At 41.0% G+C, this 14,291-nt stretch overlaps 1 protein-coding gene across 1 annotated transcript; it reads right to left on the bottom strand.

Annotated features, from left to right (window-relative positions):
• Window positions 1–7,201: 7,201 nt before the first annotated feature.
• Window positions 7,202–9,061, bottom strand: LOC115994682. The gene is made up of 2 exons (XM_031118907.1): window positions 7,854–9,061; window positions 7,202–7,616 (listed from the first exon to the last, which is right to left on the bottom strand). The coding sequence occupies exons 1-2, from the start codon at window positions 9,059–9,061 to the stop codon at window positions 7,202–7,204; spliced, it is 1,623 nt and encodes a 540-aa protein (XP_030974767.1).
• Between the last annotated feature and the right edge of the window lie 5,230 nt (window positions 9,062–14,291).

Here is a 14,291-nt window from a genome sequence, read left to right as displayed (position 1 = left end):
TGGACCACTTGAGTCCGTTTCACTTTTATTACAAATTACCCGGATCCGATCTTAATTTTTCTTCCCATGTTTACTTAAATTTAAGGCAAAAATCTAAAATTAACGCTCCAACTTTCAGTCTTTTTTTATTTCAGTCTTCTAAGTTTCAGTTTTGTCATTTCAGTTTTCTAACTTTCAATTTTTGTCAATTCGGTATTTAGTTAACCATCTATTAACTATCTCCATTAAATAAGCAAAACGACGTCGTTTTAGCTTCTTCTTTTTTTTATATAAAAAAAAATTTGTAATTAAAATCAATTAAAAAACCTGTTATTAAAAAAAAAAAAAAACATTTAGGGGAACAACGTCATTCCCTTTACCTGAAATCAAAACACAAATTGTGAAAAGTTTCTCACAGCTCTAAAGTTTCTCGCATCAAATTGGTACTTCTTTATGGCAACTTTAGCTAGAAAAGAAATTAAGCCAAGAAATCCAAGGAAAAGAAAAGTGAACAGAGACTTCTTCATACACACTGAGAGAGAGAGAGAGAGGCTTCAGAGATCTCAGCTTGTTATTGGAAATGGTTACTTTCAGGTTCCACTAGTACCAAATTGTTGGGCGTGCTTTGCCCACTGAATCCAATGAGTACCCTAAGGCTCCGCTTGGGAGGAGGGAATGAAATGGAACGGAGAAGAATAAAAAAAATAATTTTAGAATATTCTTCCCTTTTCTTATTTGAAAGTTTTAATGGAGGGAATGGAAAGTTCATTCCCTTATTTGGGAATTTAAGTGAGAGGGAATAGAATGAGTAGGAGGGAACACTTATTTCTCTCTATTCCCTTAAAACATCAAATTTTCATTCCCCCTGAAATTGGGAAGAATAGGAGGGAATGGAATTAGATTTAATGATTTTTTTTACTAAAACTCCCAAAATACCCCTATATATTCAACCCTTTATTTTAAAATAGGGGTCTAATAGTAATATTGTCATAAAATGATTCCATTCCATTATCTTCATGTTGCTCCCAAACAGGATTACTTACATTCCATTCATTTTCATTTCTTTCCATTCCTTTATTTTAAAACATTACTTAATTCCATTCCATTTCATTCTTTTCCATTCCTTTCTCTTACTTAAATACATTCTATTCCATTCTATTCATTTTCATTCCCTTATGACCATCTCATTCCATTTCATTTCATTCCTTTATGAACTCCCAAGCAGAGTCTAAGATTTACCGCATGAAGCTTTAGGCCGTGAACGAGATTCGAGCCAAGTCCAAGTTCTGGTATTTTTCCGAGGAAGCTGAAGAAGGTCAAGAAGAACAATGGGCAAATGCTTGCTATTAATGAGATCTTTGAGAAGAACCCAACCAAGAAAAGTGAACAAAGATAAGACTCTAGCCATTTTCCCAGTAAAAAAAAGTAGTGTTTGTATGGATGAGACATTGAGGTGTAATGATTTTAGGTGTATATATGTATGTATAGAGGTAATGGTTGGATATCAGTTTGTTAGAGGAGAAACGGTTGTGGATGATTAGGTAGGAATTGTGAAGATGTTATACATCAAAGCTTGTAAGCAAGATACTGATAGAGATTTCATAGGCCATTGACTGACATAGATGCTGAGATTTCTAAACCAAGAAGAAGATTTCAGGACTTGGTCTCTCTTTAAAACTCGGCCTAAATTTTTTTTTTTCTTTTAATTACAAAAATTAAAAAAAAAAAAAAAAAGCTCATTTAACAGAAACAACTAACAAATGGTTAACAAAATACCGAATTGACAACAATTGAAAGTTAGAGGATTGAAATGACAAAACTGAAAGTTAGAAGACTGAAATGAAAAACGCTGAAAGTAAGAGGGTCAGTTTTGGATTTTTGCCTAAATTTAATAACAAAGTTCCAAATTATATATTATATCATATCGTATACTATATCAAACTCCTCTGTTCTACCATGTGGATATCAAACTTACCCCTTTGTCCAACTGATTCCCTCTCATTCTCCCACGTGGATATCAAACTTACCCTTTTGTCTAACTAACAACCGTTTAGGAAAAAAAAAAAAAAAAAAAAACTCTTTTTTATTAATGGAAAGTTTTGGCATCTCAGGAAAAGAAAAATAGAAAGGTCTGTGAGCATGCATATAGTGCATGCGATGAGACTACTATTATTTAAGAGAAATAAACCTAAGTCTTTTGCAAATGGAGACTTATTGAGTAAAGTGATCCTTCTACGTGGTACTAAAGATCTTTATTTAGGTAAAATGTAACCTAATTAGGGAAAGTCATACTTAGTAAGTGAAGCTCGTAACGGGAATGCATACAACAAATATTCAACAAATGTCCTCTAAGCTTGACAAATAGGAAACACGTGGAAGAAACAATCTATATATTACTAAAAACTGAAGCGTAGCATTTAATGCTGCTGCTCTCACGTTGCGCCACATCAGCTGCCACGTCATTCTTTTTTTTCTTTTCTTTTTTAAAATATAAATTTTCCTACAATTTTAAAATGGTTTTTACAATTTTCAACCCTATAAATGCAGCTCACTACTTATTTATTTATTTCCACTATCACCCTATAATAAATCTGTATAATTAATCCAGTCCACCTTTTATTTATTTAGTTCCACTATCAAGCCCAACCCAAAACCTTTTCAGTTCAGCTTTAAGATTTTGTGTGAGCCTTTTCAACTTAAAAGAAGAAGAAAAAAAAAACGTTGAAGCCTTTCAAGCTTTAGGGTTTTTTTTTTTTTTTTTTATTTTTTTATTTAATTGTTTTTAACATTTATTATTTTAATATTTACACTTCTCCAACCTTTCTCTCTCCCTTACTATTTCATATCCCCACTACTTCTTCAATCTTTCTCCCTCCCTTATCTTTTCATCTCCCCATTACCCTTTACATTAATATCATTCTTTCTTTTTTCCTTCATCTTCCTTTATTTTTGTCTCTTCTTTTTAGCTTAAAAGAAGAAAAAAAAAACAAAAAAAAACAAAACGTTGAAGCCTTTCAAGCTTTAGGTTTTTTTTTTTTTTTTTCTTTTTTCTTATAATTGTTTTTGATGAACTCTGGGATATCAGTGGACTGAAAATGTCGGGCCTTGATAAACTTGCGACTGGATCCTGAGAAAACAAGTAAAAACTCAGAGGAGACCGGTGGAAGCTGGCCAAGAACCCTCCGATGGTGAAGTTAGTCTCTGACTGAAAAATGTAAACTCAGTTTCTCAAGAACAGAATGCCTTACTCTTTCATTGGCGTGTGCTTATATAGTATGCGGGAAGCGGTTACTTGTTTAGTAACCGCTCCTACAGTTGAGGAATCCAACAGTCTCGGAAGTAACTTCCGTAACTGACGTAGAAGTTTGTATTTTACAACGGTTGGGCTTGACTGGTGACGGTACGTTCTTCCACTCGGCGGAGACGTAGTAACCTCTCTTGTCCTTTATGGACAAGGAGATGGTAGTAAGCTCGTCCGTCTTTTACGGACGGACGAACGGTAGAAAGCCCGTCTGTCCTCAAGGACAAACGGACGATAGTGAGCTCGTTTGTCCTTAAGGACAGACGGACGAGTTAGTAAAGACTTACCTCTTGTCTATCCTTTGGACGACGCATATGGACGGGAGATGACTTAACGAATTTTCGTTGCACATCAGTTGCCCCCTCGTTCATATGGGTCGTCTAAGGAGACGAACAACCAGGCGTTGTACCCAAAAAGCCCATACGTCGAGATGCCACGTGTCACATTCTCATTGGTGATGAGTCTCGTCGATTCATTTTTCGAGATGAATGACACGTGTCACTTCCTGATTAGTTGTGTCATTTTGTATGCCCAGGTCAATTTCCTATAAATAGGGGAATTCCTCCGTTGCCCTCTGCATTTCTAAGATTTTCGCTCTTTGACATTCCTCGTCTAGAGCCTCGTCTAGGAATTTCCTCTCGTCCGTAGCCTTCATTCGTCTTAGAGCCAGGTATTCCCTCTTATCTCGTCTTTTAGGTTTTTTGATCTTTTCTAAAAAAATGTCGTCTAGCAACAGTCTAGAAAAGGCCATAGACGAGTACCAATCCATGTCCAGTACTAGTTCTAGTGGTTCTAGTAGTAGTGATGGGGGGAACTCTACGGACGAGGAATATGTTTCCGGCGTCCCTGGGTTTCCCTTAGAGGCTATACAACAAGAAATTAGGAAGGCCTCAGGGTCCCAGGCAGGTACCTCGTCCAGGGTTTCCTCGTCCGTCCCTCCGTCTATCCCTTTAGACGAGGAGGAAGTTATTGTATTTAGCTGTGCAATAGACATACCTTCTAAAACAGACGAACAAAGGTTAGATAATATGAGGGCATGGTACCAGATCCCAGACGAGCTTAACCCTAGGTTGCCCGTCCGTGGAGAATGGTGTTGTGATCCTCGTTTTGGGATAGGCGTCTATGAGGCCTATCTTCTGGGGGGTTTGAGATTTCCTTTAAACGCTTTCATTAGGGAATTGCTAGTTAGGTTAGGTTTGGGGGTATGTCAGTTTAATCCGAACGCATGGAGATTGGTCATCTCTATGCAAGTCCTATGAAGAGAGGTGTTTGAGGGGGACCGTCCTCTTACAGTGGACGAGTTCCTCTATTGTTATAAACCCTCCGAAATTCATCAATCCCTTGGCTTTTACCAGTTTACTGTCAGGGGCAAAGATTGTAGAATGATTAGGTCCCTACCCTCGTCTGACAGAAAGTGGAAGACGGAGTTTTTCTTCGTCTCCGGAAATTGGGCTGGAAACCCTTCAGACGTTGGACGGGACACTTTTGGTCGTTATACTGGGACCTAGGGAACCTTCGTCCTCAGGGTAAGTTTTTTTTTTTTTTTTTTTTTTTAAAGTTATTATTATTATTATTTTTTGTATTCTAACTCACTCCTTTACAGCTGTTGGGCGTCCTTCCCTTAGCAAGTTTCACCGTGATCGCGTCCACAGAGCTCGTCTACACGCAGATAGGAGTTTCCACTCCCTAGTGTCGCTTAGACGACTTGCCAAGTGAGGACTTGGTCCTAATCCTTCTGACGAAGCACTCGCGCACGAGATAACAGTAAGGAGAAGTAAGCCTCTAACTCTGGACGTCTTTTACCCTTTATTTTTATGTTTTCTAAAACAAAAACCCTTTTTTTTTTTTATTTAGGAATGGCAACAATGAAAGGTAACAAGGGAAAAGAGGTTGTGGGCGAGGGGGATCGTCCTGAGGTTGGGGACGCTCGTCCTGACTCTGCTCCTCAGACTCGTCCTGACACTGTACCTCAGACTCGTCCGTCTGCTGGGGACAAAAGGAAGTCCCTACCAAGGAATTTGGACTTAGGGAGCCTTCCCAGCCATCGTGACAAAAGAGTGAAACAGTCATCGTCTAAGGTGGCCAAGCCTATCCTGCCTCAGCCCAGTCTCTCCGTCCAAACAATTGATGTGGACGTATCTCCATCTGTGGAGACAACCTCGTCCAAGACCCCTCCTAGGACGACTACATCTATCTAGTCTCAGCCCCCGTCGAGGGTGTCTTAGAACATAGTTGAAAACGAAGATTTGGCTTGGCAACGTTTCCAAGAAGCTGTGAAGGACGAGGACATACATGCTTGTTATGACATGTCTTTAAAAGATTTTGAACATTCTGGTGTTCACGATCTTTTTAAGGTAAATTTCCTTTCGTCTTGCCTTTATTATTTCACTATCTTTTGGGCGTCTTAACCAAGCATTTTTCTTTTGCAGGCCATGTCCAAGTTCATCGTAGCGTCTAGGCAAGCCACTGAGTTGGACAAGACAAGGATTTTGCTAGAGACGACCATAAAAAGCGTGAGGGACGAGAGTAAGAAATGGTCTGGGGTTGCTACTGAGGCTAAGGAGAAAGAAGCGGAGCAGCTAAATTTGATCGCAGAGTTGAAGGCCGCCGTGGTGGAGAAAGATTCTCGTCTTGACCACCTTCAAGCGAAGAATGACGAGCTGAGTACTTCCCTCTCCAAGGCTAAGGACGATGCTATTACGGAGTTCAAAGCGTCCAAGGAATTCACAGACTTACTGGACCGCAACTATGCAGCGGGTTTTGAAGATTTTAGGATGGACGCTGTTGAAAACTTCCCTGAGGTGGACTTCAGCTCTATCAAACTTAATCTGAACGCTGCTACCATCTCTCTTCTCCAAACCAGCTCTGAGGACGTCAATATTGAAGACGATGCCTCCACTCAGCCACCCACTGCCCCTCCTGCTTAAGAACAAGTTTTTTTTTTTTTTGATCCTTTGTTTTGGGATATTTTGATGTAATTCAAGTACACTGAACTCGTCCAAAGTTTTTAGGACGAGGTATTGAAACTAGTTCTTCGCAAGGGTGTTTGGACGTTGGTTGTCCGCCCTTCAAACAGTTGGTGGATTTTATTTCTTTTATGTATGGACGAGATTTTTCATTTCGTATGCATACATTCATACTTTACTCGTCCATGTTTGGTGTGTTTAAACCATCTATTAAAACTTCAATGGTTATTTCTCGTCCTTAGACTAAAATTTCTTTCATGTACCCTGATTGTCCACAGATTTACGGACCTTGCTCGTCCATGTACGGGGCTGTCTAAAAACCTCGTCTATGGGCCTTACTGTTTAGGGCCTGGATGTGTATTATGCCTCGTCCTTTGTCCTAATTGTTTTAAGGCTTGGACGCACATTTTGCCTTGTACAGACGAGTTTGCCAAGTTGGGTTCTCGCTCGTCCTTTGACCTGGACGAGGGTACCTCATCTTTGCTTTACCTTCATGGACGAATATTCCGGGCTTATTATAGGCTCTACCTCGTCCTTTGATTAGGATGGGGTGCCTTGATCTTGCTTTTCCTTCAGGAAAGCTTTAGACGTTACATTTCCGCGTCCAAAGAATTTATTCGTCTCATTGATAGTTAAAATATTTTGTTCCTAGCCACCTTGTAGGTTAGCTTTGAATGAGAGTAGCATGGAGTTCGAATTTCACACAAAACATTTTGTACATTACACATATCGTTTACAGATAGGGCACATACATGCTTGTGCCTTTTATTTAGTTAACTTCATAGCTTCGTCCAGAATCATGATAAAAAACCACAACATAAATAGCAAAGCAATAGTATCAAACATATAATTAAACATAAGTAGAATATAAAGAGTAGCAAGCTCCAAGCTCGTCCACAGTGGTACTCGTTCTGGCTCATTCTTACTGGTAGTACTTCCTCAGGTGCTCCACGTTCTAAGGATGTTCTAGCTTTCTCCCGTCCAGGGCCTCCAAATAATAGGATTCTTGCCTTTTAAAGTTGATGACTCTGTAGGGTCCCTCCCAATTGGGGCTTAGCTTCCCATGAGCTGGATTTTTGGTTGCCAAGGAGACCTTTCTCAGGACGAGATCTCCTATGTTAAAGCGCCTTGGTTTCACCATTGCATCATATTGCCTAGCCATGAGGTTCTTGTACTTCGCTGCTCTGTGCTCTGCTTCTGTCCTCACTTCGTCTATAAAATCGAGGTTCAGACGGAGTTGCTCCTCATTATCCTTGCCGTGATATGATGTCACCCTATGAGTGGCCATGTGCACTTCTGCAGGTATAACTGCTTCGCTCCCATAGGCTAGGTTAAAAGGGGTTTCCCCTATGGGGGTCCTCACCGTCGTCCTGTATGCCCATAGGACACCAGGTAACTCATCTGACCATATTCCCTTTGCCCCCTCAAGACGAGTCTTGATGATTTTCAACAAGGATCGGTTTGTAACCTCAGCCTGACCGTTTGCTTGTGGATGGGAGGGAGAGGAGTAGTGATTGTGGATTCCGAAGTGTTGACAAAAGTCTCTGAAAAGGGTATTGTCAAATTGCCGCCCATTATCGGATACTAGTACCTTGGGTACTCCAAACCTGCATAGTATATTTTTCCAGACGAAGTTCTTTACATTCTGCTGGGTAATGCTTGCCAATGGTTCTGCTTCCACCCACTTCGTGAAGTAGTCTATCCCAACCACCAAAAATTTCATCTGTCTAGTTCCAAGTGGAAAAGGACCCAGGATGTCTAGGCCCCATTGAGCAAAGGGCCATGGGGCCATCATTGGGGTGAGATACTCTGATGGTTGCCTGGGGATATTGCTGAATCGTTGGCATTTGTCACATGCCTTGACATAAGCTTTTGCATTTGCTTGGATAGTTGGCCAATAGTACCCTGCACGGATGACTTTGTGGATGAGCGTTCTGGCTCCCGAATGGTTTCCACAAGCTCCTTCATGAACTTCCCTCAGCACATAGTTCGCCTCTTCTGGGGCCAGGCACCTAAGATAAGGTTGAGAAAAGCCCCTCTTATAAAGAACTTCGTCCATAAGGACGTACCTGGCTGCTTTTATCCTGAGTTTTTTAGCTTCGTCTCTTGCTTCCGGAAGTCTTCCGTCCTTCAAATACGAGACGATTGGGGTCATCCAATTTTCTTCATTCCCTATTTGCTGCACTTCCGGGAGATCTATACTCGGGACGTACTGAATTTCATCATACTCGTCGGTTGTTCCGGTTGCTGAGGCTTCCTTCGCTAAGGTATCTGCTTCCGTATTCTCTTCCCTCGGGATTTGAATGAAGTTAGCTTTCTTGAATTTTTTCACAAGCTGTAATACCCTCTCCAAGTACTTTTTCATTCGTTCTTCTTTCGCCTCATATGTCCCATTTATTTGGCCCATTACCAACAAAGAGTCTCCCAGGACGAGAACTGACTCCGCTTCTACAGACTTAGCCAATTCTAGCCCTTTAAGCAGAGTTTCATACTCCACCTCATTGTTAGTTGGTCGATATTGCAGACGGACTCTATGCTTCAACTTGTCTCCTTTAGGGGATTGCAAAACCACCCCTACTCCTCCTGCATGCTGTGTGGACGAGCCATCTACATGGACCACCCACCTTTTATTCTCCTGCACTTCATCATCGCATCTTGGTGTGAACTCCGCAATAAAATCTGCCAGGGCTTGAGCCTTAATAGCATGTCTTGGTTGGTACCGGATATCAAACTCGCTGAGTTCGATTGCCCATTGGATCAGATGCCCTGCGGCTTCCAACTTGTTCATAGCTTTCTTCAGTGGGTGATCTGTCATAACATTGATTACATGGGCTTGGAAGTAGTGTCTTAACTTCCTGGAAGCCGTGATGAGTGCGAAGGCCAGCTTTTCTATTAGCGGATATCACCTTTCCGCCCCCCTCAATGCCCTACTGGTGTAGTACACTGGCTTTTGCATTTTTGCTTCCTCTCTTATCAGTGCTGAGCTCACGGCATGTGGGGTCACCGCCAGGTATAAAAACAATTCCTCTCCTACCACGGACGGACTTAGCAACGGGGGCGTGACAAGATACGTCTTCAAATCTTGGAAGGCTCTTTGGCACTCGTCCGTCCATTCGAATGCTTTCTTTAAAACCTTGAAAAATGGCAAACACTTGTCAGTAGCTTTGGAGACAAACCTGTTGAGGGCGGCAACTCGCCCGGTGAGAGATTGAATTTCTTTAACATTCTGCGGAGGCTTCATTTCTAGGATTGCCTTGATCTTTTCTGGGTTTGCCTCGATCCCCCTGTGTGAGACCATGAATCCAAGAAATTTTTCCGATGCTACTCCGAAAGCACATTTGCTGGGGTTCAACTTCATACTGTATCGCCTGAGTGTGTTGAAGGTTTCTTGTAAGTCGTCTAAATGCTTACATTCTTCCAAACTTTTCACTAACATATCATCCACATACACTTCGACATTTCGCCCAATCTGAGGACGGAACATGTGATTGACCAGTCGTTGATACGTTGCCCCAGCGTTTTTCAAGCCGAAGGGCATTACTTCATAACATAACAAGCCCTGACTAGTAACAAATGAGGTCTTCTCCTGGTCAACCTCGTCCATCCGTATTTGGTTGTATCCTGAGAAAGCGTCCATAAAACTAAGCAGTTTATGGCCCGCGGTTGAGTCCACCAGCTGATCAATGCGTGGTAATGGATAGTTATCTTTTGGGCAAGCCTTGTTCAGATCAGTAAGCCCACACACATCCTCCACTTGCCGTTCGCCTTTTTGACCATCACTACGTTGGCCAACCAATCTGGATAGTACACCTCTCGGATAAACTTCGCTGCCATCAATTTTTGAACCTCGTCCTTAATAGCATTTTCCCTCTCAGGAGCAAACACCATTTTCTTTTGTCGTATTGGCCTCAAGGATAGACATACGTTTAGGCGATGGGTGATGACATTAGGATCTATTCCAGGCATATCCTCATGACTCCAAGCAAACACATCTATGTTCTTCCTCAAAAACTGAACAAGGTTTTCTTTAATTCCTCCTTCTAGATCTGCCCCCACCCTGGTACATCTCTCAGGGTTCCTTTCGTCTAAGGGAACATCTTCCAACACTTCAATAAGTTCTACCACGACCCTTTTTTCTTCAATAGTCATGGTCTGCACTTGCTCGTCTGTGGCCAACATAGCCAAGTAACACTCTCTCGCTGCCAGTTGATCTCCTTGCACTTGTCCTACTCCATAGTCTGTTGGGAACTTGACTGATAGATGATAGGTGGATGTAACTGCTTTCCAACTATTCAAAGTTGGTCTCCCAATTATGGCGTTATAGGAGGACGAACAGTCTACTACCAGGAAACTCACGTCCTTAGTGACTTGCTGCGGATATGCCCCAACTACCACTAGTAACGTAACAGTACCCACGGGCTGCACCTTCATTCCACCAAAACCTACTAATGGAGAATTCACTGGACGAAGACGGTCTCGTCCTAACTTCATCTGCTGAAAAGCTGGAAGATACAGGATATCTGCCGAACTTCCATTATCAACGAGTACCCTTCTGGTTGTGTAGTCAGCGATGAGTAAGGTAATGACAATAGCATCGTCATGAGGATGGTGGATTCTTTCAGCTTCTTCTTCGGTGAATGTGATTGCCTGTTCGTTCGTATCCCTATCTCTAGGTGGTCGTCCAGAGAGTTGGACGCTTTGCACCATCTTCAGGTATGTTTTCCTGGACCTGGACGACTGAACTATAGAGCTCCCTCCGACAATAACTCTGATTTCTCCGAGAGGTGGCTGTGACGACTCTTCAGCTTTTCCCTTGAGTTTTTCGTCCTTGTGGTCTCGTCCTTGGAAACTTCTTAGCTTCCCCTGCCTTATAAGATTCTCAATCTGCTGCTTTAGATCAAAACATTCATCCGTATCATGCCCATGGTCTCTATGGAAGTGACAATACTTGTTTCTATTGCGCTTATTTGGATCTCCCTTCATTTTTTCTGGTCATTTCAAGGAAGGATCATCCTTGATTTGCATTAGGACTTGATCAAGTGGCATGTTCAATGGCGTATACTGCTGACTTCGTGCTGAGGGGCCTGCCTTCCTGTCACGATCCTTTTTGTCTTCCGTTCGTCCTTCCTTAAGACGAGGACCTTGTTCTGAGTGGCGAGTGGGGTTAGCATCCATTTTCTCAATTCTCTTCCTCTTCTTGGCTATGATAGCATCCTCCGCATTCATAAAATTCTGGGCTGAGTGGACGAGTTCGGCCATGGTCTGAGGCTCTTGCTCATATAGCTTGTGGATGAACAAATCAGAATGAACCCCATTGTGGGAAGCCGCCAGGAGGAGCTTGTCATCCATCTCGTCCACTGCTAAAGCTTCCCTATTGAACCGCGTAATGAACGACCGCAAACTTTCATTCTCCCCTTGTTCTATGGTCAGCAAACTAGACGAGGAACACTTATGCCTCTGTCCTCCGATGAAGTTGTTGACAAACAACTTGCTTAATTCTTCGAAGGACGTTACCGTGCTCGGAGGTATTTTGCTGAACCATACTCGTGCGGGTCCTTTAAGAATAGTGGGGAAAGCTCTGCACATTATTTCATCCGGAACCCCTTGAAGATGCATAGTAGTTTTGAAGGTGGCAATGTGGTCAAATGGATCTTGCGTCCCATCATATGAATCTAAGGAAGGCATTTTGAACTTCGGTGGCAAAGGGTGAGCATTGATAGGAGGCACAAAAGGGGAGTCAGTCCTGTGAACCAAGTCCTCTACGGGGTTGGTCCTCTTCATATTTTCCTTCATCTCATCCATAGTTCTTCTCATTTGGTCCATCTCCCTTTCCAAGTGAGGCACCCTCCTTGAAGGGGTACCCCTTGACTGGCTTTCAAACTCGACATTCCTCTCATCTTGGCTCTGGGCCTGTCTTCCAACGTTCTCATCGCGATGTTGCCTCCTCATGTTAAGTTCTCTAACCAACTCCTGGTTCTGGCGGGTCAATTCTGCCATAGTAGCAGCCATGGATTGCACGTGTTGGACAGAAGGCGGTTGTACGGTAGGCACCGATTGATGGTCGCCTCTGCTTTCTTGAGGGCCTGGGCTGGTAGCCCTTGACCTTGTCCGGACCATTTCAGCCCTTATGTCTAAGAAAGAAATCGCAGAATCTAACAATGGAATTCAAACGTTATTCTTTCCCACAGACGGCGCCAACTGATGAACTCTGGGATATCAGTGGACTGAAAATGCCGGGCCTTGATAAACTTGCGATTGGATCCTGAGAAAACAAGTAAAAACTCAGAGGAGACCGGTGGAAGCCGGCCAAGAACCCTCCGATGGTGAAGTTAGTCTCTGACTGAAAAATGTAAACTCAGTTTCTCAAGAACAGAATGCCTTACTCTTTCATTGGCGTGTGCTTATATAGTATGCGGGAAGCGGTTACTTGTTTAGTAACCGCTCCTACAGTTGAGGAATCCAATAGTCTCGGAAGTAACTTCCGTAACTGACGTAGAAGTTTGTATTTTACAACGGTTGGGCTTGACTGGTGACGGTACATTCTTCCACTCGGCGGAGACGTAGTAACCTCCCTTGTCCTTTATGGACAAGGAGATGGTAGTAAGCTTGTCCGTCTTTTACGGACGGATGAACGGTAGAAAGCCCGTCTGTCCTCAGGGACAGACGGACGATAGTGAGCTCGTCTGTCCTTAAGGACAGACGGACGAGTTCGTAAAGACTTACCTTTTATCTATCCTTTGGACGACGCATATGGACGGGAGATGACTTAACGAATTTTCGTTGCACATCAGTTTTTAACATTTATTATTTTAATATTTACACTTCTCCAACCTTTCTCTCTCCCTTACCATTTCATATCCCCACTATTTCTTCAATCTTTCTCCCTCCCTTACCTTCTCATCTCCCCACTACCCTTTACATTAATATCATTCTTCCTCTTTTCCTTCATCTTCCTTTATTTTTATCTCTTCTTATTCACAACTCTTACTATAAATTTGTTACTATCTCTTCTATTCTATGCATAGTTTTCTCTCACAAAAAAAAAAAAAAGTTCCCTCTTTCTCTCTCTCTCTCTCTAAATTTTTTGGTGTATTTTTTTTTTATTTTTCTTGCATCTCTACTTTAGGTTGATAATTTTTTATATTATTTAAAACTCTATTTTGGGTTAATGCGATTTAGTTTTATTTTTTAAATTGTGATTTATTTTTGTTTTTTAAATTGTTGTTGTTGTTTTTTTTTTATTTTTTATTCTCTTTGATTGTTAAATGTTATCCTATTGCATTTTAAAGAATTAAATATAGCATATAAAAATATAATATTATTCTATTACATAGCATGATTTGGATAATTTGGTATTTATTCTATTACATAACATGATTTTTTATAGTGCTCAATTTAGATGTTAAACTATAAGACTTTACTAATTTTTGTTTATTTTCTAATCCTTTGTGGTGGACAAAATGCTCTTAATAGTTGTATTAGAAGTACTCTATAATGCCATTTATTTAAAGAAGAGCAAAAGTTAGCCAAACGAAATAATCGGATAGGTGACAAATTTTAACTTTTGCAATTTTATTTTTATTATTATTATTTTATAACAATGCATGTATACAAATTTAATTTTTAGATTTTGCTAATAATTGTTTATTTGATAATATGTTTTTGGCGGCCGAAATTATAATTTCTACAAAAAAATAACCTTAATAGATTATCAAAAAAAAAAAAATTATTCTAATATTGGTTCAATTAATCATTGTTAAGTTTTATTAATTTTTTTAGTTTACATTTTTTTGGTGTTTTGGACTGTTCCTATATTAAATTAATGATTGTTCCTATAATAAATAAAAATATAATTACGAAATACATTACTCATTATTAGATTAGTTTAAATTGTAAAAAGAAAATTAATAAAACCACCATAAAAATAATTATCACGCGCAATGCGCGGGTTCGCGGCTAGTTGACAATAATCGCTAAAGCCTTGAGTATAAAAAAGAGGCTTGGTTCCAAGAGAAAGACACCACGAACAATTCAAATAACTTATT

This window comes from Quercus lobata, chromosome 1, assembly GCF_001633185.2.
Source record: "Quercus lobata isolate SW786 chromosome 1, ValleyOak3.0 Primary Assembly, whole genome shotgun sequence".
Classification (NCBI taxonomy): Eukaryota; Viridiplantae; Streptophyta; class Magnoliopsida; order Fagales; family Fagaceae; genus Quercus; species Quercus lobata.
The sequence above is the reverse complement of the archived record's forward strand: the minus strand, read 5'-3'. Positions and strand labels throughout refer to the sequence as shown.

Excerpts from the sequence above, each read along its gene's own strand:
- LOC115994682 (XM_031118907.1), bottom strand. The coding sequence starts at position 9,061 with ATGACAGATCACCCACTGAAGAAAGCTATGAACAAGTTGGAAGCCGCA. Across the intron at positions 7,617-7,853 it reads TGGAAAAATATACTATGCAG|GACGACGGTGAGGACCCCCA; the intron begins GTTTGGAGTACC and ends ATGGGCATACAG.